We start from the raw sequence: 25,666 nt of genomic DNA, 5'->3' as shown, positions 1-25,666 counted from the left end.
TGCTCCCCAAGGTGACATGCTAGGGCAGATGAAACCCTTATCTAGCAATTCCTACAATTGCACTTTTAACTCTTTTAACTCAGCAAGTGCCATCCTTTAAGGAGTGATGGAGATTAGCTCCACACCAGGCATAGTCTCTATTTCAAACTGCACGTCTCTTTCTAGAGGCAATCCCAGTAATTCTTCCGAAAAAACATCCAAAAATCCCATACTATAGGAATATCTTTAAGATCTGGACTCCCCACTTGGGTGTCTATCACATAAGCTAGATAAGCTTCACATCCCTTTCTAATCATCTTTCTAGTAAGTGCAACTGAAATGATGTTGGATGGCAATAACTGCCTCTCCCTGTGTATCACTACGTCTGCATACTCAGGAAGACCAAAAGTGAGTGTTTTCAATCTACAATCGATCATGGCGTGATGCCTAGCTAACCAATCCATGCCTAAGATAATATCATAATCTCGGAAGGGCATTTCAATTAAGACTGATAGAAATGTATGTCCTTGGATCACCAAAGGACAATCTTTATACAATTTGTTCACCCTAACCTCTTATCCTAAAGGACTAGTCACTAGCACATCATAATCCAATTTCACACAAGGAATAGCAACAGAGCATGCACTACTAGCACTAGCATAAGAATGTGTAGAACCAGGGTCAAACAAGACATATACATCTCTACCAAAGATGGAGAAAGTACTAACCACAACATCTAATGTCTCAGCTTTATCTCTCTGGCGCATGGTGTACACCCTGGCTGGTGCACCACTCTATTATGGTTGGCTCACTGTGCCCTAGCTGCCAGAAATGTTACCTCTACCCCTGCCTCTACCTCTACTAACTATCTGTTATCCGGATCTAGGTGGCCTCTGCCCTGAGAATCTTCCCCTACTAGATCCTCTGTTACTTGGTCCTCCAAAACTCTTCCTCTTACTCGAACTACTGCTAGAAGCTTGACTAGAAGTCTTTCCACTCTTATCTTTTTCTTCTGTTCCCTTTCTAACGGCCCCTCTAACTCAATCCTTTCTAATTCCAAGGCTTGGGATATCAGTTTTGAGAAGTTCTCATGTTGGAACCCAATCACTTACATTCGTAAACTAGGCCTCAATCTGACTTCAAAGCTCTTGCATCTGTCTCTACTAGTAGTGAGTAAACTCCCAGCATAGTGACTCAGGCGAGAGAACTCCCTCTCATACTCTGCCACAGTCCTATCATCCTGTTTCAGACTCAGAAACTCTTGTAGCTTCATATCCACATAGGTATCAGGGACATACTTCTGTCTAAACTCCCTCATAAAATCTTCTCAAGTCAGAACTGGAGGCTCTACCAGGCTATGGGGAATGGTTTTCCACCATTCATATGCATCCCCATACAGTAGAGAGACAGAGTATTCGAACTTCAAATCATCGGTGTAGTGCAATTTTTTGAATACCCTCTCCATCCGTTCTAACCATTGCTCAGCTTCCAATTGGTCTACTGTACCCTTGAACTCTGTTGCCCCATACTTCATTAACTTGTCATATTGTCTAGCTAGGGATGGTGCTTGCACTGCAGCTTGGACTGGTATATTGCCATCCATTTGCTGAAATAGTGTAGCCATCTGCTGAGCGAACTGAGCAGGAAACTGCATGGACGTGATGGGTGTAGCTGATCCACTGGTATTTTGAGGGGTTGGGGCCTCCCCCTATACCTCAGCTGCTACTGATTGCTCTACTGTGTGATTCCCTTCTTCCATACTGAATTACAAAGAAATCTACTCCCTAGACAACCAACACAAGGAGATTTCCCTCTATTAGTCCATATTTATGATGTAATGCACTATATGTATCAATTAATGACACTTGAGAAGTTGTACTTATCAAAATTCTTCAAATATGCAATTTCAAAACTTGTATGAAAACCAAAGCTCTGATACCACTAAAACATGTTCCACCTATTCCCTTGTAAAGCATGACATGTTCTCGTAGCATACCTAATAAATTACCGAACTACACCTACCGATAGCCCATTAATTATGCTATAAGTGATTTTAAACAAATCATAACTTTTGATCTTATCTATTCTTTTTTGGAAAACTACATGGGAATAGTTAAAATTCCATGTAAACATTCATTGAAAATAATGATAGACTAAATATTGCAAAAGTTGCATTTCCATAAGTCTTAAAATAAAATACAAATAGTTACAAACTAAAAATGTGCTAGCAATGTAATGCTTTTAAATACAAACTGCTCAATGTCCGTACATCCATACATATAGGTACATAATGCATCAAAGGAATTTACAGGGGTGTACCTATGATATATACCCACAATCAAAACCAAAATGCTGCTTCCAAGCCTCTCACTTGGCAGCCTTCTCCTTTACCTTACCTGCGACAGCATAAATAAGCTATCACTGAGTATATCACTCAGTGGTGTACAACTAATAATTTTAAAACTTAAGGTTAAGTAAAACTTGTCAAAGCATAATAAATCACATTTTTCTTAAGCATGAAAACTTCACAATAGTTCTAAGTCCATAAGAGCCATTTATTAGAATAACATTTCAAATGAGAAATCACACTCCATAAATCACAATTCACAAAGCATTAGTATTGCCAACATTAACACACAGTTCAGGCCATGACACAAAATTTCACGATCAGTGTCGTGTTGTACACTACGACAAAGCAATCTCAACCTCACTAACCATTATTAATGAGGGAAGGGCTAGTTAGCTAATGAGTACTCATATAGTCTCACCCCATTAACCGTTATTAATGGGGGGACATAATCACATCAAATATCAAAAGCCAAGTAGCCGTTACTACTGGGGAGTTTCGAAGGGACTGTCATGCTAACTGTGGTTTCAAAATAATTTTCAAGAGTTTCTAAATCAATAATCACATTTGTAAAACAATAAACATATTCAAATCATCATAAAACCCATAAAGGGGTGGCAACACACAAATTTCTCAAATGTAAGAGAAAAATCATATCTCATTTAAAATAAACTCATTCAAATCAAACTCATTCAAATAAACTCATTCCAATTAATTTACAAGTTTAAAAACAAAAAAAAGGTTAGTTGTGTGCAAACCTTCAATGAACTCCTTTATCTTTAATCTTTACTTACTTCTCCTTGTCCATCCCAACCTCTTTCTCTACTAAAAATACATAAATAGAATACCTCAATACTCATTACATAAATGTCTAATGTGTAACACCCCTATTTGCATAGCCTGGTATATTTTATTATTCCGGTGACCGGTGTCGGTCCGGACAATTAAAAGAATTAGAACCACATCTATGACACCTAGATAAGCCCTGAACACAAATAATTAGTAATTGCCAAATAGTTAAGTATAAATAAGAAAAACATAACGCAAAAAGTTAAATGAGTCAGGAGTCACAGCGATGGGTGACCATCCCGGAAAGTGACTGCGAGGTCAGCCTCAACTCAAATTTCGAACCGAAAAATGTGACATCGCGGTCCTTAGGACTACTGCGAACACAGTGGAAAAGAGAAAATCACGAAAAAGAATTGTTAAGTAGGTCAAATAATTAGGTCAGGGATCCGAAAGAAATGTCGAATAACTAGTAAATTGAATTGAACCAGCGAGGGGCAATTTGGTCAATTCACCCCTAGAGCTGACACCTGACCTAACTATTCAATAAAATCAGAGAAAAGAAAATTTTGGGATCAAGAATTAAATTAAAGAAGTAAATGGAAAAGAAATGAAAAAGAAATGAAAAATCCAAAAATCAAAAAGTTATGACATCATGCATGACATAAGCATGATGCAATAAATCTAATATTTTAAAAATTGAAATTTGTGGGATAATTATGTATTAAAAGAGCATAAAATAACCAAAAAAAAAAATTACACTTCTTCTTCCATTTCCGTCACCCCTTTCTCTCTCATCTCTCTCATTCCTTTCCACCATTAACACCCATTTCAAGCTTTCAAAAGCTTGATTTTATTCTATAATTCCCTAACTCCATTAAGTAAATCTTATTCTTGGATCTTGACAAGCATCTTGTGAACAAAAAGGAAGAGGAAAGTGGAGAATTGAAGAATTAGGGAATTCACAAATTGAGGTAAGTGTAACTTCAATCCTAGATTTTTATCAAATGCATGAATTTAAGTTTAGATGTGATGAAATTTCATTAGAAATAAAGAAAACTATGCTTGAATAATGGGAGTGAGAATTCAGCAGCCATGGGGTTAGGAGATGTTAAAGTGTTTTAGTTTAATTAATTATGTATGTAAGCTTGATTAAGCATGTAAAGATGATTAGAACATTTTAATTGTATGAATTATGAAGAATTTAGAAAATTAGGGTTCTTGACTTAGGGTTTTGGAGAAAAAAATTAAAGAAAAATTTAAGAATTGGCCAAATGATGTCATTGACCTTATTTGAGTTGAGAAATAGTCAATTGTGACCATTTGTAGTGTGTATGAATTGTTGGAACCAAGTTTCAATTTGGATTGGAGAGGGTCAATCTGCAGGCAGCTTGACCTACTTCCCTTTCAGGGACAAAAACTAAAAATTTACCAACCTAATTGGTGTGAGGCCAATTGGAAATGAAACTAGAACAAAATGGCACATTTTTCATTCAGGAATCATGCCCAGAAAGTTACCATAACTTAGTGAACAATTAATCCAAATCCGGAATCTGCAAACTGACCTGTACAAAAATGACTAAATGAACAGTAGTTACATAAATGACCATAACTTGATCTAGAAAGGTCCAAATGACCTGAAGTTTTACCAGTAGAAAACTGAGACATAGCCCTACAACTTTCATGAAGACAATAAACTCAAAATTTGACCATAAACTATCCAAAAACTCACCTGCAATCAACTCACAAAAACTTCCATTAACCAGTAAATGCCCAGAATTCTGGGTAACACCAAATCCGGCCAACCATGTTCAAATGGCCATAACATAGGCTACAAAACTCCAAATAGAGTGATTCAAAAATAGAAATAAATTTAAGACAATAAGGAACAACTTCTATGAAGAAAACTTAGCCAAATTATCATAGTAACATGACCAATAGAACAGTGCAAAACTGAATACCAAAACAGAAAATTTGAAATTTGTGCCTAAAATACTTGAAGTTTGAGAAAACAACCAAAACCAACAAGTTAGGTAACCAAAATGTGGTATGTGGGTGAAATTAGAATTCCCATACCTATTAAGCATTAGAAAGTTAACAAATTGACTTGAATAGTATCGTGAATAGTAACCCTAAAATATAAATTTTAAAGAACGTGAAGTTAAGCATATTAAAGTTAGATATAAATAGATTTCAAATTATTTTTGAATTTACGATAAATTATGATACTGAAATACTGTGAAATTGTGTGTTTCAGTGGAAAAGAATACCGGAAAAGAACCCGAAGCATCAAGTCAAGGACAAGAGGCGACTCGTACAAGGTTTGTGCACAATATAAAATGTTCTTTAAATTTCTTTTTGCAAAGTACATGAAATGAATTGTGATTTATTTATATTGCAAAATGGTGATTGAAATGTACAATATGCTTTTGATCTAAATTGTTGAAAATTTAATGATATGTGTTTTAATTGTCAGTAAATGTTTGGTAAATTGTTAAGATAGTTTTGAAACCACAGTGTCATGACCATATATCTGAATGCCTCACTAGAATGACTAGTGGGAGGAATTAGTTTTGGAATTTGATTCCCTCTCTGGCTGAAGTGTTGAGGTGTGTGTCAGTAGAGGAAGAAATTTAATGGGTACCCATAGTTTGAGCTAGCTAGCCTTGTGATTTCTCATAAGCCTTCGGCTATTGAGATGAAAATGTTTCGAATGTCATGATATAACTGTGTTTTTATGAAATCTGATTTGAGACTTCCTAAATGAGATTGTTTGGACTAAAAAATTTATAAATTATGTTTTGTATCTGTTTTTCATGCTCAGTACCATATTTGAATAAATGTGATTTGATTTATGCATAGGATATTATTTTAGTATGTTGTGTACCACTGAGTCATAGTACTCAGCGATAGCCTTTTATTGCTGTCGCAGGTAAAGAGACTGATAGAGCAGCTGAGTGAGATGGTAAGGACTACTGTGCTACTTTTAGATATTTTGTTGGGTATAAATTTTATACCCTTATTGTATATATTTATTTTGATATATGTAACTGTATGTACATGTGTAAAATGGTCTTGAGCAGTTTATAAAGATTTTGTAATAATATTATTTTGGATTTTCTGTTATAAAATTGACTGATGTATGTAAATTAGTTTTTCTTCAATGACTGTGTATTGTGAAAATATTTAAATTGAGAATTACTTTGAATTATGAAGTTTGGAAGAAATTGTGATGATTTGAGTTATAATGGTGGTTGTGATTTGATGAAGTGTATATTTGGAAGTGTTTTTCACAGGTGAAAATTTTCAGTTTTCTCAAATATAGTCGGCACTCTGCCGAAATTTTTTCAAAATTTGCTGAAAAATAAAAATGAACAAAAATTTTATCAAATCTTTAAACTTCAAGTAAATGTTTTTAATACCTGTTAGAAAAGCTCACCACTTTCAAAAAGTAAGAAAATTATTTTAAAATCCCTTGTAGTGTATTTAATGGGTTATCGGTAAACGAAGTCGGTAATTTATTAGGTATACTATGGGATCATGTTATGCATTACAGAGGGGTAAGGTGTGACATGTTTTAGTGGTATCAGAGCAAATTTTTAACGTATGTTTTTACTTGTGACTTTGTCTATTTCTTTGATAAGTACAACTGCTCAATGTCCTTATTTGTTACATACAGTGCATTATATCATAAATATGAACTAATAGAGAGAAATTTCCTTGTATTATTTGTTCAGGAGATATCCTAACTTCAAACTGAAATGGAAGAAGGGGATTGTTCAGTTGAAGCGATCGAGAGGTCGAGGCCCAAGGGGAAGCCCCAGCTCTCCAAAATATTAGTGGGTCAGTGGCACCAGCCCCACAAATGCCACAGTTTCTTACACAGTTTGCCCAATAAATGGCTACAATGTTCCAACAGATGGCTGGGGGTATGCCTACTCAAGCTCCACTCCAGACACCGATGGTGCAACTTCAGGCTCCAGCCTGACAATATGACAAGCTATTGAAGTATGGGGTGATAGAATTCAAGGGTACAGTAGACCCTTTAGAGGCAGAGCAGTGGCTAGAGAGGATGGACTGAGTGTTTAAGAAGCTACACTGCCTGGATAAACTAAAATTCAAGTATTCAGTGTCTTTGTTGCAAGGGGATGCGTATGATTGGTGGAAGACCATCCCCCCGCAGCTTGGCAGAACCACCAGTATTGACCTGCGATGACTTCATCAGAGAATTCAGACAAAAATATGTCCCAGATGCATATGTGGACCAGATATTGCAAGAATTTTTAAGTTTGAAATAAGGCAACAGATCAGTGGCAGAGTATGAGAGGGAATTCTCCTGCTTAAGCCACTATGCAGGGAGTCTCCTATCTACCAGCAGAGAAAGGTGCAAGAGATTTGAAACTGGCTTGAAGCCTAGTTTAAGAGTACAAGTGGTCGGTTTTAAATACAGTAACTTCTCTGAACTCATGTCTCAAGCATTGGAAGTAGAAAGAATTGAATTAGAAGTGACACCAGTGAAAGAGAAAACAGAAAAGACAGAGAAATCAGAAAAAGAAAAAGGTGAAAAATTAGTTGAGCAAAGTTCTAGCGGCAATACTGGAAAAAGAAAGAAATTTAGGGGATCAGGCAGAGGTGGAAGATTCGGAAGGGGCAGATTCTCCGGACAGAGACCCCCTAGGTCTGGTCAGCAGTCGACCAGGGGTTCATATCCTCCCCGCCCTTGTGAGACTTGTGGCAAGATTCATGGGGGAGAATGTTATTGGGCAATAGGAGCTTGCTTTAACTGTGGAGGCAAAGGCCATCTTGCTAAGGACTGCACTAGTGCCCCTAGATTTGGTCCAGCTCCTACTACTGTAGAAGGATCCATTCAGAGTCCTGCTAGCAGATGTTCACAACCGGTTAGCAGAGGAAGAGGCAGAGGTAGAGGCAATGCTTCTGGCAGTCAGGGTACTATTATTTAGTCAGCACAAGGGAGTGTTCCAGCTAGAGTCTACATTATGAGACAGCACGAAAAAGTTGAAACTTCTGACATTGTGGCAGGTACATTCTCTATCTCTGATCAAGAAGTATTTGTGTTGTTTGATCCAGGTTCAACCCACTCATATGTTAGTGCTAGCATAGTCAGTTCACTTGCTGTTCCATGTGTCAAAATGGGTTTTGAAGTGCTAGTAACTAGTCCATTAGGACAAGAGGTTCAGGTCAACAAAATCTATAGAGACTGTCCTTTGGTGATCCTAGGACATGTTTTTCTGTCAGATCTGATTGAAATGCCCTTCAGAGATATGATATCATCTTGGGCATGAATTGGTTAGACAGGCATCACGCCATGATTGACTGTAGACTAAAGATAGTCACTTTTGGTCTCCCTCTGTACGGTGATGTGGTAATACATGGGGAGAGGCGGTTACTGCCATCAAACATCATTTCGGCTACACTAGCCAGAAGGATGATTAAGGGGTGTGAAGCATACTTGGCACATGTGATAGACACCCAAGTGGGGAGTCCAGCACTGATAGACATCCCTACTGTGTGCGACTTTCCAGATGTGTTTCCTAATGAATTGCCAGGATTACCTCTAGAGAGAGAAGTGCAGTTTGAGATTGATGTTATGCCTGGTGTGGACCCAATCTCCATAACACCATATAGAATGGCACCAGCAGAATTAAAAGAGTTGAAAGTGCACTTGCAAGAGCTGCTTGATAAGGGCTTTATCCGTCCTAGTGTGTCACCTTGGGGAGCACCAGCGTTGTTTGTTAAGAAGAAGGATGGCACTCTCCGCTTATGTATTGATTACCGACAGTTGAATAAGGTGACAATAAAGAATAGATACCCATTGCCCCACATTGATGACTTGTTTGATCAGCTGAGGGGTGCAGCTGTATTCTCCAAAATTGACCTGAGATCGGGTTATTATCAGCTGAAAGTATAAGAGCAGAGTATTCCTAAAACTGCCTTTAGAACCCGCTATGGCCATTATGAGTTATGGGTTATGCCGTTCGGGTTAACTAATGCTCTTGCTACATTTATGGATCTGATGAATACTATCTTCAGGCCATACCTCGATCATTTTATGGTGGTATTCATAGATGACATATTGGTTTATTTGAGGAGCGCAGAGGAGCATGATAGACATCTGCGGATTATACTACAGACTTTGAGGGAGAAATAAATATACGCAAAATTATCGAAGTGTGAATTTTGGTTGAAGGAAATATCCTTCTTGCAGCACATAGTATCGGCAGAGGGCATCAAGGTAGATCCAAGTAAGATAGAAGCTATCCTTAATTGGATACCACCCAAAAATATCACGGAGATTCGCAGTTTTCTGGGTTTAGCTGGATACTACCGCCGATTTGTGAAAGGGTTCTCCATGTTGGCATCTCCATTGACTAAATTACTTCGAAAAGATGTAAAATTTTAGTGGACAGATAAATGCCAATAGAGTTTTGATGAGTTAAAGAGATGTTTGACTGAGGCTCTAGTCCTTACTTTACCTACCCCGGGTAAAGAGTATACTGTTTTTAGTGAGGCTTCTCACAATGGGTTAGGCTGTGTACTGATGCAAGAGCAGAATGTCATTGCCTATGCATCACGCCAGCTGAAACCGCATGAGAGGAACTATCCGACACATGACTTGAAGCTTGCAGCTATTGTATTTGCTCTTAAGATCTGCAGACATTATTTGTATGGGGAGAAGTGCTACATTTATACAGATCATAAGAGTTTGAAATATTTGGGCACTCAGAAGGAGTTGAATTTGAGACAAAGGAGATGGTTAGAGTTGATAAAAGACTATGATTGTCTAATGGACTATCAGCCAAGGAAAGCTAATGTGGTGGCTGACGCCTTAAGTCGCAAGACTATGGTAAGTCTACGGGTTTCTCCTTTGTCTATGGTGCATGAATTGAGAGTATTTCATGCTAGCTTAGAGCTTAATGATGAGGGGTAGATAGCAGTTGCATGGCATGTACAGCCAGTGTTGATTGATCAGATCAAAATGGCTGTTCAGAATGATCGAAAATATCAGAAGCTGTTAGAAGAAGTTAGACAGGGCAAAAAACCAGAATTCTCAATAAGAGATGATGGTCTACTGCTTCACCAGGGCTGAATGTGCATTCCTAATGACATTGATTTGAAACAGATCATTTTGAAGGAAGCACATGAGTTTCCTTTTGCTATGCTCCCTGGTGGCACAAAAATGTACAGAGGACTGAAAGAACATTACTGGCAGATGGGTATGAAAAGAGATATGGCAGAATTTGTTTCCAAATACCTAACTTGTCAGCAAGTGAAGGCAGAGCATCAAGTACTAGCTGGTTTATTACATCCACTACCAATACCGGAATGGAAATGGGAGAGAATAATGATAGATTTTGTGATGGGACTTCCGAGGACACAAAAGAGCCATGTTGCAGTATGGGTCATTGTTGACAAATTGACCAAGTCTGCTCATTTTCTACATGTCCGAATGGACTATAGTTTGGAAAGATTGGCCAAGTTGTACATTGATGAGATAGTAAGACTGCATGGAGTGCCAGTATCCATCGTATCAGACAGAGATCCTAGGTTCACCTCTAGATTCTAGGGTAGTCTTCAAAGAGCCCTAAGAACTAGATTGAACTTTAGCATGACATTCCACCCACAGACAGATGGCCAGTCTGAAAGGGTAATTCAGATCTTGGAGGATATGCTACCGGCTTGTGTGATTGAGTTTGAGGGCAGTTGGGACACATACTTGCCTTTGATTGAGTTTGCTTATAATAACAGCTACCAATTAAGCATTAGGATGCCTACATATGAAGCTTTGCATGGCAGAAAATGTAGAACCCCATTGTGTTGGGATGAGGTAGGCGAAAGAAAGATGATTGGGCCAGAAATTGTTCAGCAAACTTAAGAGAAAATCAGATTGATCAGAGATCGACTTAAGACTGCATCAGACTGTTAGAAATCCTATATTGATATGAAGAGAAGGGATATTGAGTATGCAGTGGGTGACAAAGTATTCCTCAAAGGTTTCCCCTTGGAAGAAGATTATGAGATTCGGCAGAAAGGAGAAACTGAGTCCTCGTTTTATTGAGCCATATGAGGTTCTGGAGAGAGTGGATCCTTTAGCATATCATTTGGCATTACCTCCAGAGTTGGAGAAGATACATAATGTCTTCCATGTGTCCATGTTGAGGAGGCATAGATCTGACCCATCTCATGTACTACCAGTAGAAGAGATTGAGGTGAATCCAGACCACACATATGAGGAAGAACCCATAGAAATTCTGGCTTATGAGGTGAAGCAGCTACGAAACAAGCAAATACCGTTAGTGAAAGTGCTGTGGAACCATCATTCGGGCCAAGAGGCTACTTGGGAATGAGAGGAGGAGATGAGGAGACAGCACCCACAGCTGTTCAGAGATTGATAACAGGTAAAATTTTGAGATGATTTTAAGGGGGGGAGAATTGTAACACCCCTATTTGCATAGCCTGGTATATTTTACTGTTCCAGCGACCTGTGTCGGTCCGGACAATTAAGAGAATTAGAACCACATCTAAAACACCTAGATAAGCCCTGAACACAAATAAATAGTAATTGCCAAATAGTTAAGTATAAATAAGAAAAACATAACGCAAAAAGTTAAATGAGCCGAGAGTCACAGCGATGGGTGACCTTCTCGGGAAGTGACTGTGAGGTCAACCTTAACTCAAATTTCGAACTGAAAAATGTGACATCGCGGTCCTTGGGACTACTGTGAACACAGTGAAAAAGAGAAAATCACGAAAAAGAATTGTTACGCAGGTAAAATAATTAGGTCAGAGATCCGAAAAAAATATCGAATAACTAGTAAACCGAATTGAACCAGCGAGGGGCAATTTGGTCAATTCACCCCTAGAGTTGACACCTGACCTAACTGTTCAATAAAATCATAGAAAAGAAAATTTCGAGATCAAGAATTAAATTAAAGAAATAAATGGAAAAGAAATTAAAAAAAATGAAAAATCCAAAAATCAAAAAGTTATGACATCATGCATGACATAAGCATGATGCAATAAATCTAATATTTAAAAAATTAAAATTTGTGGGATAATTATGTATTAAAAGAGCATAAAATAACAAAAAGAAAAGAAAAAAAAAGTACACTTCTTCTTCCATTTCCGTCACCCCTTTCTCTCTCATCTCTCTCATTCCTTTCCACCATTAACACCAATCTCAAGCTTTCAAAAGCTTAATTTTATTCTATAAATTCCCTAACTCCTTTAAGTAAATCTTGTTCTTGGATCTTGACAAGCATCTTGTGAACAAAAAAGAAGAGGAAAGTGGAGAATTGAAGAATTAGGGAATTCACAAATTGAGATAAGTGTAACTTCAAGCTTAGATTTTTATCAAATGCATGAATTTAAGTTTAGATGTGATGAAATTTCATTAGAAATAAAGAAAACTATGCTTGAATAATGGGAGTGAGAATTCGGCAGCCATGGGGTTAGGAGATGTTGAAGTGTTTTAGTTCAATTAATTATATATGTAAGCTTGATTAAGCATGTAAAGATGATTAGAACATTTTAATTGTATGAATTATGAAGAATTTAGAAAATTAGGGTTCTTGACTTAGGGTTTGGGAGAAAAAAATTGAAGAAAAACTTGAGAATTGGCCAAATGATGTCATTGACGTTATTTGAGTTGAGAAATGGTCAATTGTGACCATTTGTAGTGTGTATGAATTGTTGGAACCAAGTTTCAATTTAGATTGGAGAGGGTCAATCTGCAGGCAACTTGACCTAGGTCCCTTTTAGGGACCAAAAATGAAAATTTACCAACCCAATTGGTGTGAGGCTAATTGGGAATGAAATTAGACACAAAATGGCACATTTTTCATTCAGGAATCATGCTCAGAAAGTGACCATAACTTAGTGAACAATTAGGCCAAATCCGGAATTGGCAAACTGACCTGTACAAAAATGACCAAATGAATAGTAGTTACATAAATGACTATAACTTGGTCTAGGAAGGTCCAAATGACCTACATTTTTACCAGTAGAAAGCTGAGACATAGCCCTACAACTTTCATGAAGACAACAAACTCAAAATTTGACCATAAGCTGTCCAAAAACTCATCTACAGTTAACTCACAAAAACTGCCATTAACCAGTAAATGCCCAGAATTCTAGGTAACACCAAATCTGGCCAGCCATGTTCAAATGGCCATAACTTAGGCTAAAAAACTTCAAATGGAGTGATTCAAAAAGGGAAATAAAGTTAAGACAATAAGGAACAACTTCTATGAAGAAAACTTAGTCAAATTATCACAGCAACATGACCAATGGAACAGTGCAAAACTGAACACCAAAACTAAAAATTTGAAATTTGTGCCTAAGAGACTTGAAGTTTGAGAAACAACCAAAACCAACAAGTTAGGTAACCAAAATGTGGTATGTGGGTGAAATTAGAATTCCCATACCTATCAAGCATTAGAAAGTCAACAAATTGACTTGAATAGTGTCATGAATAGTAACCCCAAAATACAAATTTTAAAGAACGAGAAGTTAAGCATATTAAAGTTAGATATAAATAGATTTGAAATTATTTTTGGATCTATTATGAATTATGATACTGAAACACTATGAAACTGTGTGTTTCAGTGGAAAAGAATACCGGGAAAGAACCCGAAGCATCGAGTCAAGGCCAAGAGGCGACTCGTACAAGGTTTGTGCACAATATAAAATGTTCTTTAAATTTCTTTTTGCAAAGTACATGAAATGAATTGTGATTTATTTATATTATAAAATGGTGATTGAAATGTACAATATGCTTTTGATCTAAATTGTTGAAAATTTAATGATATGTCTTTTAATTATCAGTAAATGTTTGGTAAATTGTTAAGATAGTTTTGAAACCACAGTGTCATGACCATTTATCTGAATGCCTCACTAGAATGACTAGTGAGAGGAATTAGTTTTGAATTTTGATTCCCTCTCTGGCTGAAGTGTTGAGGTGTGTACCAGTAGAGGAAGAAATTGAATGGGTACCCATAGTTTGAGCTAGCTAGCCTTGTGATTTCTCATAAGCCTTCGGCTATTGAGATGAAAATGTTTCGAATGGCATGATATAACTGTGTGTTTTTATGAAATCTGTTTTGAAAACTTCCTAAATGAGATTGTTTGAACTAAAAAATTTATAAATTATGTTTTGTATCTGTTTTTCATGTTCAGTACCATATTTGAATAAATGTGATTTGATTTATACATAAAATGTTATTTTAGTATGTTGTGCACCACTGAGTCATAATACTCAGCGATAGCTTTTTATTGCTGTTACAGGTAAAGAGACTGGTAGAGCAGCTGAGTGAGTTGCTAAGGACTACTGTGCTACTTTTAGATATTTTGTCGGGTATAAATTTTATACCCTTATTGTATATATTTATTTTGATATATGTAACTATATGTACATGTGTAAAATGGTCTTGAGTAGTTTGCACAGATTTTGTAATAATATTATTTTGGATTTCTATTGTAAAAATTAACTGATATATGTAAATTAGTTTTTCTTCAATGACTGTGTATTGTGAAAATATTTAAATTGAGAATTACTTTGAATTATGAAGTTTGGAAGAAATTGTGATGATTTGAGTTATAATGGTGGTTGTGATTTGATAAAGTGTATATTTGGAAGTGTTTTTTACTGGTGAAAATTTTCAGTTTTCTCAAATATAGTCGGCACTCTGCCGAAATTTTTCCAAAATTTGCAGCAAAATAAAAATAGAAAAAAATTTTATCAAATCTTTAAACTTCAAGTAAATGTTTTTAATACCTGTTAGAAAAGCTCACCACTTTCAAAAAGTAAGAAAATTGTTTTAAAATTCCTTGTAGTGTATTTAATGGGTTATTAATAAACGGAGTCGATAATTTATTAAGTATACTACGGGATCATATTATGCCTTACAGAGGGGTAATGTGTGACATAATGCATCCCAAGTTAGCTTTGTAAATTTTAAGGAGTTTGGATTTTGGACAGCTTGGTGCCCCAATATTTGAACTCAATTCTTACATAGTTTCAATCATAATTTGGTGAGGTGTTCTTCATGAAAATTGTCCCTCTAGGTCTCATCTTTATTTCCCTTTTTGATTATCCTCATTTGGAGTTGTGTAGCTCAAGTTATGACCAAAAGAATGATTACTGTTCACATGGGGCTGATTATGGCAGCTTTGGTGACTTAAATTTTGCTAATAATTTGATTGGGTTAATTTTATAATTTGGCTCCAAGTCCTTCATATGAAATATTCTAATATATTTTAGGTTTCCATCAATTCAAGAATCACCTAAATCGGAATTTTCTAAAGAGAGTTATGGCTGTTTAAAGTTTACTGTTTATGTTACTATTTATTGCTCTAGCAGATTTATTAATTCAAATTTGCTCAGCAATTTGGTTGGGTTAAGTTCATAATTAGTTTTCAAGTTCTTCATACGAAATGTTCTACTATGTTTTAAGTTTCTATCGGTTTAAGAATCACCTAAATCAGAGTTTTCTAGAGAGAGTTGTAGCCTTGCAAAATTTACTGTTCATATAATCAATTTGCAGATTTTTAGATTTTGGCAGATTTGGTGACTCAATTTTGCTTAGCAATTTGATTGGGTTAAGTCCATAATTTGGCCTTAAATTCTTCATATGAAATGTTCTACTATGTTTTAGGTTTCATTGGTTTAAGAATCGCCTAAATCGGAATTTTCTAAAGAGAGTTATGGCCATGCAAAATTTACTGTTCACGTGCCTAATTCTGCAGGTTCCAGAATTTTATCTCCAGTTTCAAGGCTCATTTTGGGTAGCTTAAGGTCATTTTCGGGGTAGGGTATCTTCACAAAAATTCTAGCCCTATGTCTTAAGTTTCATTTCTAATTGGTTTCACACAAATTAGAGTTGTGTAGCTCAAGTTATGGGTTGCCAAACACACTGAATTCAGTGTGCAAAATTCTACCCTAAGGTTAAATTTTCATTTCTTCAATTACTTCCACTAACCAACTTCAATTCACATTTAATTCACCCCAAATAACCATAATTTAGCATTAATATATCCATAGCACTTCCTAGCACAAAAACCCCAAATTTTTCAACACTCAAGTGTGCAATTTTCCTTAATCCATGTCATTCCATTAATTCCTTCCACCAACTAGCATCAACCCACATTTCAATTCATGCTAATTAGTCATTATTTAATATTACACATATCAATTTCACTCTCTAGCATCAAAACCCTAATTTCCTCATGAACCCTAATCTTTCATAATTAAATTTATACAAATCCCATGCAATTTCACTAACCCAATGATGTAAACTACTTCAATTAAACTTGAATTCATCATCAATTTAACTAAAATACATCAAACCTTAATTTTTCCCAAATTGGCCAAAAATTCCCCTCTCCATAAATGCATGATTCTCATGTTTCTTCACATAATTTTATCATAAGCTAACTTGATTCAAGGGTTGTATAACTAATTAAACAAGAAAAGAAACTTACCTCTTATGGAGAGTTTCCAATCTTCTAATTCTCTTTCAAAACTCTTATTCTTCTTGCTTTAATCCCTCAATCTAAAGTTACTTTAATGTTTTCTACTAGTTTAATGGAGAACCCATGGAAGAAAAGTAGGGAATCAAGGGTTGGGAGAGAGATTGTTAATGGTGGAATGAAGAAAGAAGGGAGAGAGAGTGGGGCATGGGTGGCACACCAAGGGAGAAAAAGAGGGGAAAATGAGTTTTTCGTTTTAGTAAATTTTTATCTTGTCTCTTATATATTTATCCCCAATTTTAGTTTATTTAAATTATAAATTTTAATTGTGTCATGGTGATGTCATAATTCTAATTTTAAAAATGTAAAATTTCCTTCACACATTTTTACTTGAATTTTCCTAAAAAAAAATTTTCTTCCTAATTCAATACATTATTTTTATTTAATTTAATTGACATTTTGGTTAAAAATCAACTCTTAAAGTGAATTGACCAAAATGCCCCTCATCGGGTCATAATCCTTCTTTTTCATAATACCTGATGAGTCCTTATATTTTTGGTTCACTTGAATTTTTATTGTGTCTATCTCAATAAATTTTCCTTTTATTTTTAGTCCTTAAAGTGTCTTTGAATAGTACAAGTCACAGACTAAAAATGGTACTATTCAGAGCTCGGAGGTTCGGGGTGTTACAGTATTTGTGCAAAAACGAAATGAAACAAAAATGAAATTGTGAGACATAAAGCACGATTTGTTGCACAATATTTCTTGCGAAAACTTGGCATTGATATGAGGAACATATTCTCTTATGATGGATGCAATTATGTTTCAATATTTGCTTAATTTGTCAATTCATGAAAACCCTGAAATGCATTTAATGGATGCAGTGATTGCCTATTTATATGATTCAGTTGACAAAGATATTCATCTGAAAATCTCTTAAGGATTCAAGTTGCTTGAAAGACAAAAATAATATTCTCGAGCACTTTATTCAATTAAATTATATAGAACTCTATATGGATTAAAGTAATTTGGACGGATGTAGTATAATTGCCTTAGTGAATATTTGTTGGAAAAAGGTTATAAATGATATTATATGTCCATGTGTTTTCATAAAAAGATTGGGATTTAAATTTGCCATTATTATAGTTTATGTTGATGATTTAAACTTATTGAACTATTGAATAACTTTTTATAATAAAGGAATCTTAAAAAAAAAAAATTGCGATGAAAGACTTTGGGAAGACAAAGTTTTGTCTCAGCTTGAGATCGAACATTTTAAAAATAGCATCTTTATCAATCAATCAACTTATATAAACAAGGTATTAAAATGATTCTACATGGATAAAACCCATCCATTGAGTTCACTAATGGTTATGAGGTCACTTAATAAGAAAAAGGACCATTTTCGATCTTGAGGAAATAATGAGGAATTCCTTGGTCCTGAAGTACCATATCGTAGTGCAATAGATGCAATAATGTATATTTATATTTATAGTTGACTTGATATATATTTTTCTATAAATTTATTAGCAAGATATAGCTCTACTCCAACCCGAAGACATTGGAATGGAGTCAAGCATATATTTTTGATATCTTTGAGATACTATAACTATGGGTTTATATTTTACTAACATGTCATAATTAGATTTGATTGGTTATGTAGATACAAGTTATTTATCTGATCCACATAATGGTAGATTCCAGATAGACTATATATTTACATGTGGAGGTATAATTATTTCATGGCATTCTACAAAACAAACTCTAGCTGCTACTTTTTCTAACCATACAAAAATTTTAGCAATTTATGAAATAAGTTGAGAATGTGTCTGGTTAAGATAAATAATTCAACATATATGAAGTACATGTGGTCTACTTGCCAAAAAGGAAGTTTTAATCATTTTATATGAAGATAATATTGCATGCATAAATCAGTTAAAGGAATGATACATTAAAGAAAACAAGACAAAATATATTTCTCCAAAATTTTTCTTCATTCTTGATCTTTAGAAAAATGGTGAAATTAGTGTTAAGCAAATTCACTCAAGAGATAATTTTGCTAATTTGCTCTCCAAAACACTTCCAATTAAAAGTTTTTAAGAATTGATGAACAAGATTGGAATTCGAAAATTCAAAGATCTTAAGTGATACTATATGAGTATGAGTTAATACGCACTATACTATTTTTTCCTTTACTATGGGTTTTCCCAACTAGGTTTTCCCCGTAAAGGTTTTTTAATAAGGCAATATTCATAATATATTTATAAAAGAATAATGTACTTTTTTTTTCTTAAATAAGATTTTTTTTCCCACTAAGTTTTTTTTTTCCTTAGTGTGGTTTTAATGAGGCATATTCTTTAATACATGGACATCCAAAGGGCAGTGTTATGAATATATTTATAGTGGATGTCTATTAGCATTTTTAATTCTTTATTTTATCTCCATAAGTTCATGCACTTCATTAATTATGAACCTCTATCTTCTCATGTACACCTATAAATAGAGGTATTGTGTGAGATGTTTGATACATTTTTGAAAATCAATAAGAAATTATATTTTCTCTCAATCTTCTTTCTTCCATTATTCTTTTAGTTTTGCCTTATTTTATAACAAAACTAAATTATCATAATTAAAACTATCTCATTAAATAATGTTATTTTTTTTCTCCCTCGTTTTGTGTGAATAATTATGTAAAATCAATAAGTATAAATAATTAAAATATAAAGCAATATAAATATAAATAATTAAATCATTGACCAGATTAAATTTATAACAAAAATTTTTTAAAAAATATTCATAAGTTCAAAATATCTATATCAAAATCTACAAAAACATAACAAAATAAAAATGAAAATTCAAATCGTTACATTATTGCTTTATAAGTGCGCGGAAAGATCATGGCTAATAAGGACAGAAAATATTAGAGAACACTAATTTCGACTATCATACTACTAAAAAACTAACCGCATGGCTTATGATAGAAAAGCAATGAGGACAACCTTAATGGGTTATGCTATTACCAATAGATTTGTAGTCCATCAAGTAGTTGCACCATATACTTCAGAATTCATTATCAGCCCGTGTGAAAGTTTGATTTTTGTTTCAATTAATTTTTTTAAAATTAATTCCTATGAATGGTGTTTTGGCCTAAGGGACAAAACACCATTCATAATGTTTTATGTTTAGTGTATTGACGACAAGATAAAGTAATTATTCATATTTAAAATATTAATAAAGTTATAAAAATAGAAATAAAATATTAAATAAGAAAATATAAAAAAATAATTTCATTTCATTTATAATATTTAAGAAATATTATATTTTTTTTGATATTATTATAAAGTTATCTCATAAAAAAGTTAATGAAAAAACAAGAATCATATCCAAATAATCTAGTCCAAAAAAAAAAAAAGTCATCCTAACGGTATGACTTCTCTTTATGATCTGAGCAAGATGATTTTTTTTTCTTCCATCCTTATTGCCATGCATTAATTTCAACTCACCCATACGTACACGAATCCTTCATAAATTTGATGGGCTTGCTGTTATCACGATCAATGGCGAAAGCACAAGAGACATGCCTTGTATGCCTTGACTTCACCAATTTCCCCACAACATTTCCATGCGACCAGACATCGAAAACTAATTTCATCGGAACTCTATCATTATCTGAAACCTCTAAGCTTGCCCCTGCACCATATAAGGGAATTTTCACTCCTCCAAGATTCACATCCACATTGCAGTGGCTCTTTCTTGATTGATAATATTTCTTCAACTGCAACAAGCATGCAAATTAATGCATATTTTAAAACCCATTTAACAACTACGATCGTTGTTCATTATTAATTCTTATTACCTTACCTGGCCAGTGGCAACAACAATCTCTAAGTACATAAGATTGACAGGTACTGAACTAACATGAATGCCAAAAAATGTAGCTGGATTGTACACTTTGATCATCAATGAACAATTCGTAGTTAACACTTTCGTTGGGACTCCTGTAAAGTCTGAGCCTTGCCCCAGATAAAAGTTATGTACCGTCAGGCTCTGCGAGGAAAGAAAAAACAATTTCTTTGTGAATTGGATAATTGATTTCCCTTTCCCTTTTTCTTTTGAACCATAAACAGCCCATGAAAAAGTCTACTACAATTCTATGTTTTTGTACAATAATCAAACAATGTACATTATAAATATACAATTATATAGTACTTTATGCAAAATTTAAAGCTTCGACATTTTGCAACATTTTTATTTTTATAACACTATAAAAATTAGGATATATATAAAACTTTTACATATATATATATATATATATAGGGAAAACTTGTTTAGACTAAATTTATTATTAACTTAAAATACAAACATGTGAATCATATTTATTATATCTATGATTCTATCATATAAATTGTGTTTTGATTCTAAATAGATTATATCTAGATAATAATTTCCTATTTATATGATCTTGTGAAACTAAAAAAATCTTAACTTTCAATATATATTTTTGTTTAATGGAATTCTCTCATTTGTATCATATGAATTGTTTTACGCTAAAATCGCACAAGATAAATAAAAAATCACAAGGAGAGGAAGGATAAAAAAAACACTTAAATATTAGATCACTCTCTTATAAATAACACTATTGAAATAGGTACGTAGGACTGAGCAACGCCTTCTTTTTTCAGTCTCATTGGGCAACGCCTTAAATCATTGGGAAAGAGGCCAGGGGTGGGGAAGGGGAAAGGAGTGATGGGCGACAGTGGGTGGTCAGAGGAGAGAAGAACCAAGAGGGGAGAGGTGGCTCATTAAACACGAGCGAGGAAAGAGTGAGCAGAAAAAAAAAAAAAAAAAAAAAAAGAGGCCTGATCCATAATTTTGCATTCAGTTTTGCAAAATTACGTATTAGTCCCTTCACCCAAATTAAAGCTTTCATTTAAGGTCTAAAAACTTTTCGACTCGGTCTTTGAACTATTTTTTTTTTCTTTCAATTTCGTGCCAAACTTTTTTCCTTTCTTTCCTCCCCATTGGAGAGGATTTAAATAAGCATAAAAATATTTTATTTAACTCATTCTAATATTTAACGTAATTAAAAAATCATCAAAACCACATCGGCCAAATTTTAAATGAAAATAAAAAAAATTAAAATTTTAAAACATCTACATTAGATTTTTAAATTCATGATAATTAAATTTAAAATTTCTCACACTTAAAACAAAATTAATTATAGAAATTCCTACTAGATGTAATGCCTCATTTACACCTAGCAGGCAACAGCAGTCATCTAATATATATTCATAAAATAAATCCATTTATTATATCTCATAATTAAATTTGTATAGACAGATATATCCAGCATAAGGCATTACCTTGACAGTGACCTCAGGCTTATAAGGTCTACTGGCGCCCCAAATGATAAAGCAAAACAAACAGATGATCGCCAACAACCCCAAAACGCCAATAAAAAACTGATAAAACCTCCTAGGCAGCTCTATGTACTCTCCTTCCTCCTCAATAACATTACACTCAGGCCATCTCTTGTCGTTCCTCTTACCCCTCCCTTTCCTCCCTGTGGTTGTCGACGACGACGTCAACGACCCAGAAACCCTGCTGGATGACGACGCCCTCGAGTGCCTCCCATAAAACGGGTGTGACGGCGACTCCATGGGGCTATGGAAAACCGGTGTGGCCTGCGTTGACCGATCATTGGAGTCACGCGTTGGGCTCTGCACGTAGTATATGGGACTCGTCTCATCTGAGTCTGATTTCGCGAGCATCATATTCACTGGAATTTGTTGGAAAGGAATGATTCCCCGATGGAGAAATGGAGAAGGGAATGCATAGAAAAGTAGAAAGGCACAGTGAGGTTGAGAGTGGAAATTGGAGAGAGTTACAGGCGTAGGTTTGGTACCGAAGCCGTAGCTTTGGAAAACCAAGTTTAGCAGTTTTTCAGGCTTTTCCGTTAGAATTAAGCTGCTGATTGCATGTCGTTTGAGAGCCAATTTGAAACCTTCGACTGCCATTGTTAGATTTTTTTTATTCCAATGGGTTTTGATTTAAATTTTTTTATTGAGTAAAAAATTAAATTTTAAGTTCGAGCTATTGCTCAAAATAATTGAAATATTATTAAATTAAAATTTATTATTATCATTTTTCGATATTTGCTTTGGTTTTTTTGAGGTCATTATCCACTTATACTTGACGTTAAAATAATTTTCATGACTTATGGTAATGCTACCATAGATAGGTTGTTCACAAACTGTCTGTTTAATTCATTTATTTATAAAATAATAGTTCTCTATTACTGTTGGCTATATATATATATATATATATATATATATATATATATATATATATATATATATATATTTATAATTTAAAAAAATATATAAATTTTATTTAAATTTGAAATTATATTAATACCAAAAAAATTTCCAAATAAGAAAACAAAATTTTTATGAATAATACAATTATGTGGATGTCCATAACCTTTAAAAATTCATTATCCAGTTCAATTCTATAACTCCCAATATATTTAAGTTGTATATTAATTTCTTTATTTATGTTTTTGTAACTCTTAGATGTGTATTTTATGTTGAAGAGCCAATAAATAGAGGCTACATCTAAAGCATATGAGTTAGAAGTGTATTTAAAAATATTCTTTTATTTCTAAACTATTCTTTTCTTTATCCTCTCAATTTTCTCTTCATATATTTGTTTTTATTATATTTTTCATATTTCTCTTTTATTTATTACAGCACGTTATTAGCATGAGTCTCAATTTTCATTAGTCTTGATCATATATAGTTTTCTTCACTACCTCTATATGGAGTTAGGTTTCTTCAACAGGTATGTTTTATATCCATTTTATTTTATGGCAAAATTTGACCTTCATGTTTTGTTGTAATTACAATTTATTTATCATGTTGTTTATAATTTATGATTTACATGTTTCCATAATAAAACATTGCTATTCATTTTTATTTGCTATTTTTTATAGTAAAATTGTTTAATAATTTAAAAAAAATGAGAAGTAAAATTTCACTGTGATATATATTTTTATTGTTTCTAATCTATATATTTCTATGGTAGTTTTCACTATATCAAATCTATCAAAGCTTGAATTTATTAGTTCTTGATATTTCGGTCAAGAACTATTTATCATGAATTCTATGTGTTCAAATTCATCTAGATGTAATAATATTTCTTTCGTTATTGTTTTTATAAAAGCTGAATATCTTACAGCAAATATATCCACTTGAACTTTACAAGAGTTTACAAAGAAAGATATGAATTAGAAAATAGTAATACTTCCAAAAGCTCGTAATAGCTAGATACAAGCCTTAAATATGCTCATGAACTAGCAATATCGTGAAAATTATTTTAAGATATATTCTGAATTGATTTCATGTCTCCTTGTGACTGAGCAAAATAACGAACCATTACTAAAAATTCATGAAGCCTGTATAGCTGGTTATGCTCCATTTCTTGAAGTGAATGCAGTAATATTTAATAAATTACATGGATGAGGTTGTGGTTGTAAAAGTATGTATGGTTGAAATCGATATACTTTTCACAATCATGGTGGTCATAATTGTGAGAATTTGGAAGAAAGTTGTTTTTGTATTAATGACTAATACTATAATACTGAAGGAACGGAAGCGTGAAAAACACAAGTTTATACTATTGAATTCAAAAATTTTCACCTAGGGTCACATGCATCATGCAAGATTTATTTTTATCTATTTGATTTCAATGATAAACAATATATTAAAACTCTTTTAATATGTTTTTGGATCTGTATTTGCCATTTAAGATTTTAAAATTAATCAGATTAATTTTAGAACCCTAGATTAAATCAAGAACGATTACACTAACCTCTTGATGCACTGCAGCGTGTCTGCGCCTTTGAGATTTATCTTCAGGACACCAGATGTTGTCCCTCTAGCTTGTCCACACAAAGAACACCTATGGCAGCCCTTGAACAACTTCTAAAACTTTTTCTATTAATTAGAAATTCAAGTTCTGCCTTTTAAGAGATTAGAGATGTAAACAGGACACTAGAAACAATTTCTAGTGTTCTTAATTCAAGAGATTGATGGCTAATCTCTTTGAATTGATGAGAGATGAAGAAGAATAGATGGAGAGCCTCAAAATGGCGTGACAAAGGAGAGGAGTGGCTGCTGGTTGTTTTTTTCTTTTCATAACAACACTTAAATAGCTAGGTTAACACATTAAACCCTTGCCACATGTCACCCTTTGATTAGCTCTAGGTTTAAGTGACCCAATCACATTGTGCCAAGTGTCAAAGCTATATTTGATCTTGATTTTAATCATCTTACATGATTAAAAAAAAACATTTGGCAAGTTTATGTGTAATCCCATGTGTCACCATCTCATGGTGCCACGTGTCACACTGTGAAATGACCAAAATGCCCCTGTGTCTTAATTTTGAGTTCTCAACCCAAAATGATTATTTCTCTTCTTCTAATTAATTTATATCAAATATAAATTAATTAATTAATATCTATTAATTAATTTCTCATTAATTAAATTCATATTTAAACACTTTAAATATAAATTTAACTTATACTACACATCCAATAATCTAGATTTGGTTTCAAGTCATGCTAGGGACTTTGCAATTTAATTGCAAATCAAACCTATTTAATTAATCAATTAAACTCTTTAATTAATTAATTAAATCATATTTAAATAGGTGATAACTTGTGTATGTGTGTGACTTACTAGGCTCATCACTAATTGACAATGAGACATGATATCAACTCTTAATATCATCAGAACTCTTTCTTACCATAAATGATTTCTCTAAATCATTTTATGAACCTCATAGACCATGGTTAACACCTAGCATAGCATGCCATTGCCACCCAATTAGTAATAAGGTTTACCTTAAATGAACCTATAATCATATGTTACCATGCACTAGAATCTCTCTGTTACAAAATCCCAACTCAAGCTGGAGTCATGGTTTATGTCAAACTCCATTTGCTATAAATATTATGTTCTCTTTTAATTCCAGTTCTTGATTAAAAAGATTTTTTTTCTCAT

The 25,666-nt window shown here is 33.8% G+C and overlaps 1 protein-coding gene across 1 annotated transcript; it reads right to left on the bottom strand.

Moving 5' to 3' along the window:
• Positions 1-20,099: 20,099 nt before the first annotated feature.
• On the bottom strand, positions 20,100-22,617 carry LOC110670597 (uncharacterized). Its single transcript, XM_021832703.2, has 3 exons — positions 21,964-22,617; positions 20,462-20,647; positions 20,100-20,375 (listed from the first exon to the last, which is right to left on the bottom strand). The coding sequence occupies exons 1-3, from the start codon at positions 22,615-22,617 to the stop codon at positions 20,100-20,102; spliced, it is 1,116 nt and encodes a 371-aa protein (XP_021688395.2).
• Between the last annotated feature and the right edge of the window lie 3,049 nt (positions 22,618-25,666).

This window comes from Hevea brasiliensis, chromosome 6 (genome assembly GCF_030052815.1).
Source record: "Hevea brasiliensis isolate MT/VB/25A 57/8 chromosome 6, ASM3005281v1, whole genome shotgun sequence".
NCBI classification, from domain to species: domain Eukaryota; kingdom Viridiplantae; phylum Streptophyta; class Magnoliopsida; order Malpighiales; family Euphorbiaceae; genus Hevea; species Hevea brasiliensis.
The sequence above is the reverse complement of the archived record's forward strand: the minus strand, read 5'-3'. Positions and strand labels throughout refer to the sequence as shown.

What these genes read in the sequence shown, in the direction of transcription:
- LOC110670597 (XM_021832703.2), bottom strand. Translation starts at nt 22,617, where the DNA reads ATGGCAGTCGAAGGTTTCAAATTGGCTCTCAAACGACATGCAATCAGC. An exon ending in AGCCTGAGGTCACTGTCAAG is followed by an intron (nt 20,648 to 21,963) that starts GTAATGCCTTAT and finishes CTTTCCTCGCAG; the next exon opens with AGCCTGACGGTACATAACTT. An exon ending in TTGTTGTTGCCACTGGCCAG is followed by an intron (nt 20,376 to 20,461) that starts GTAAGGTAATAA and finishes TGCTTGTTGCAG; the next exon opens with TTGAAGAAATATTATCAATC.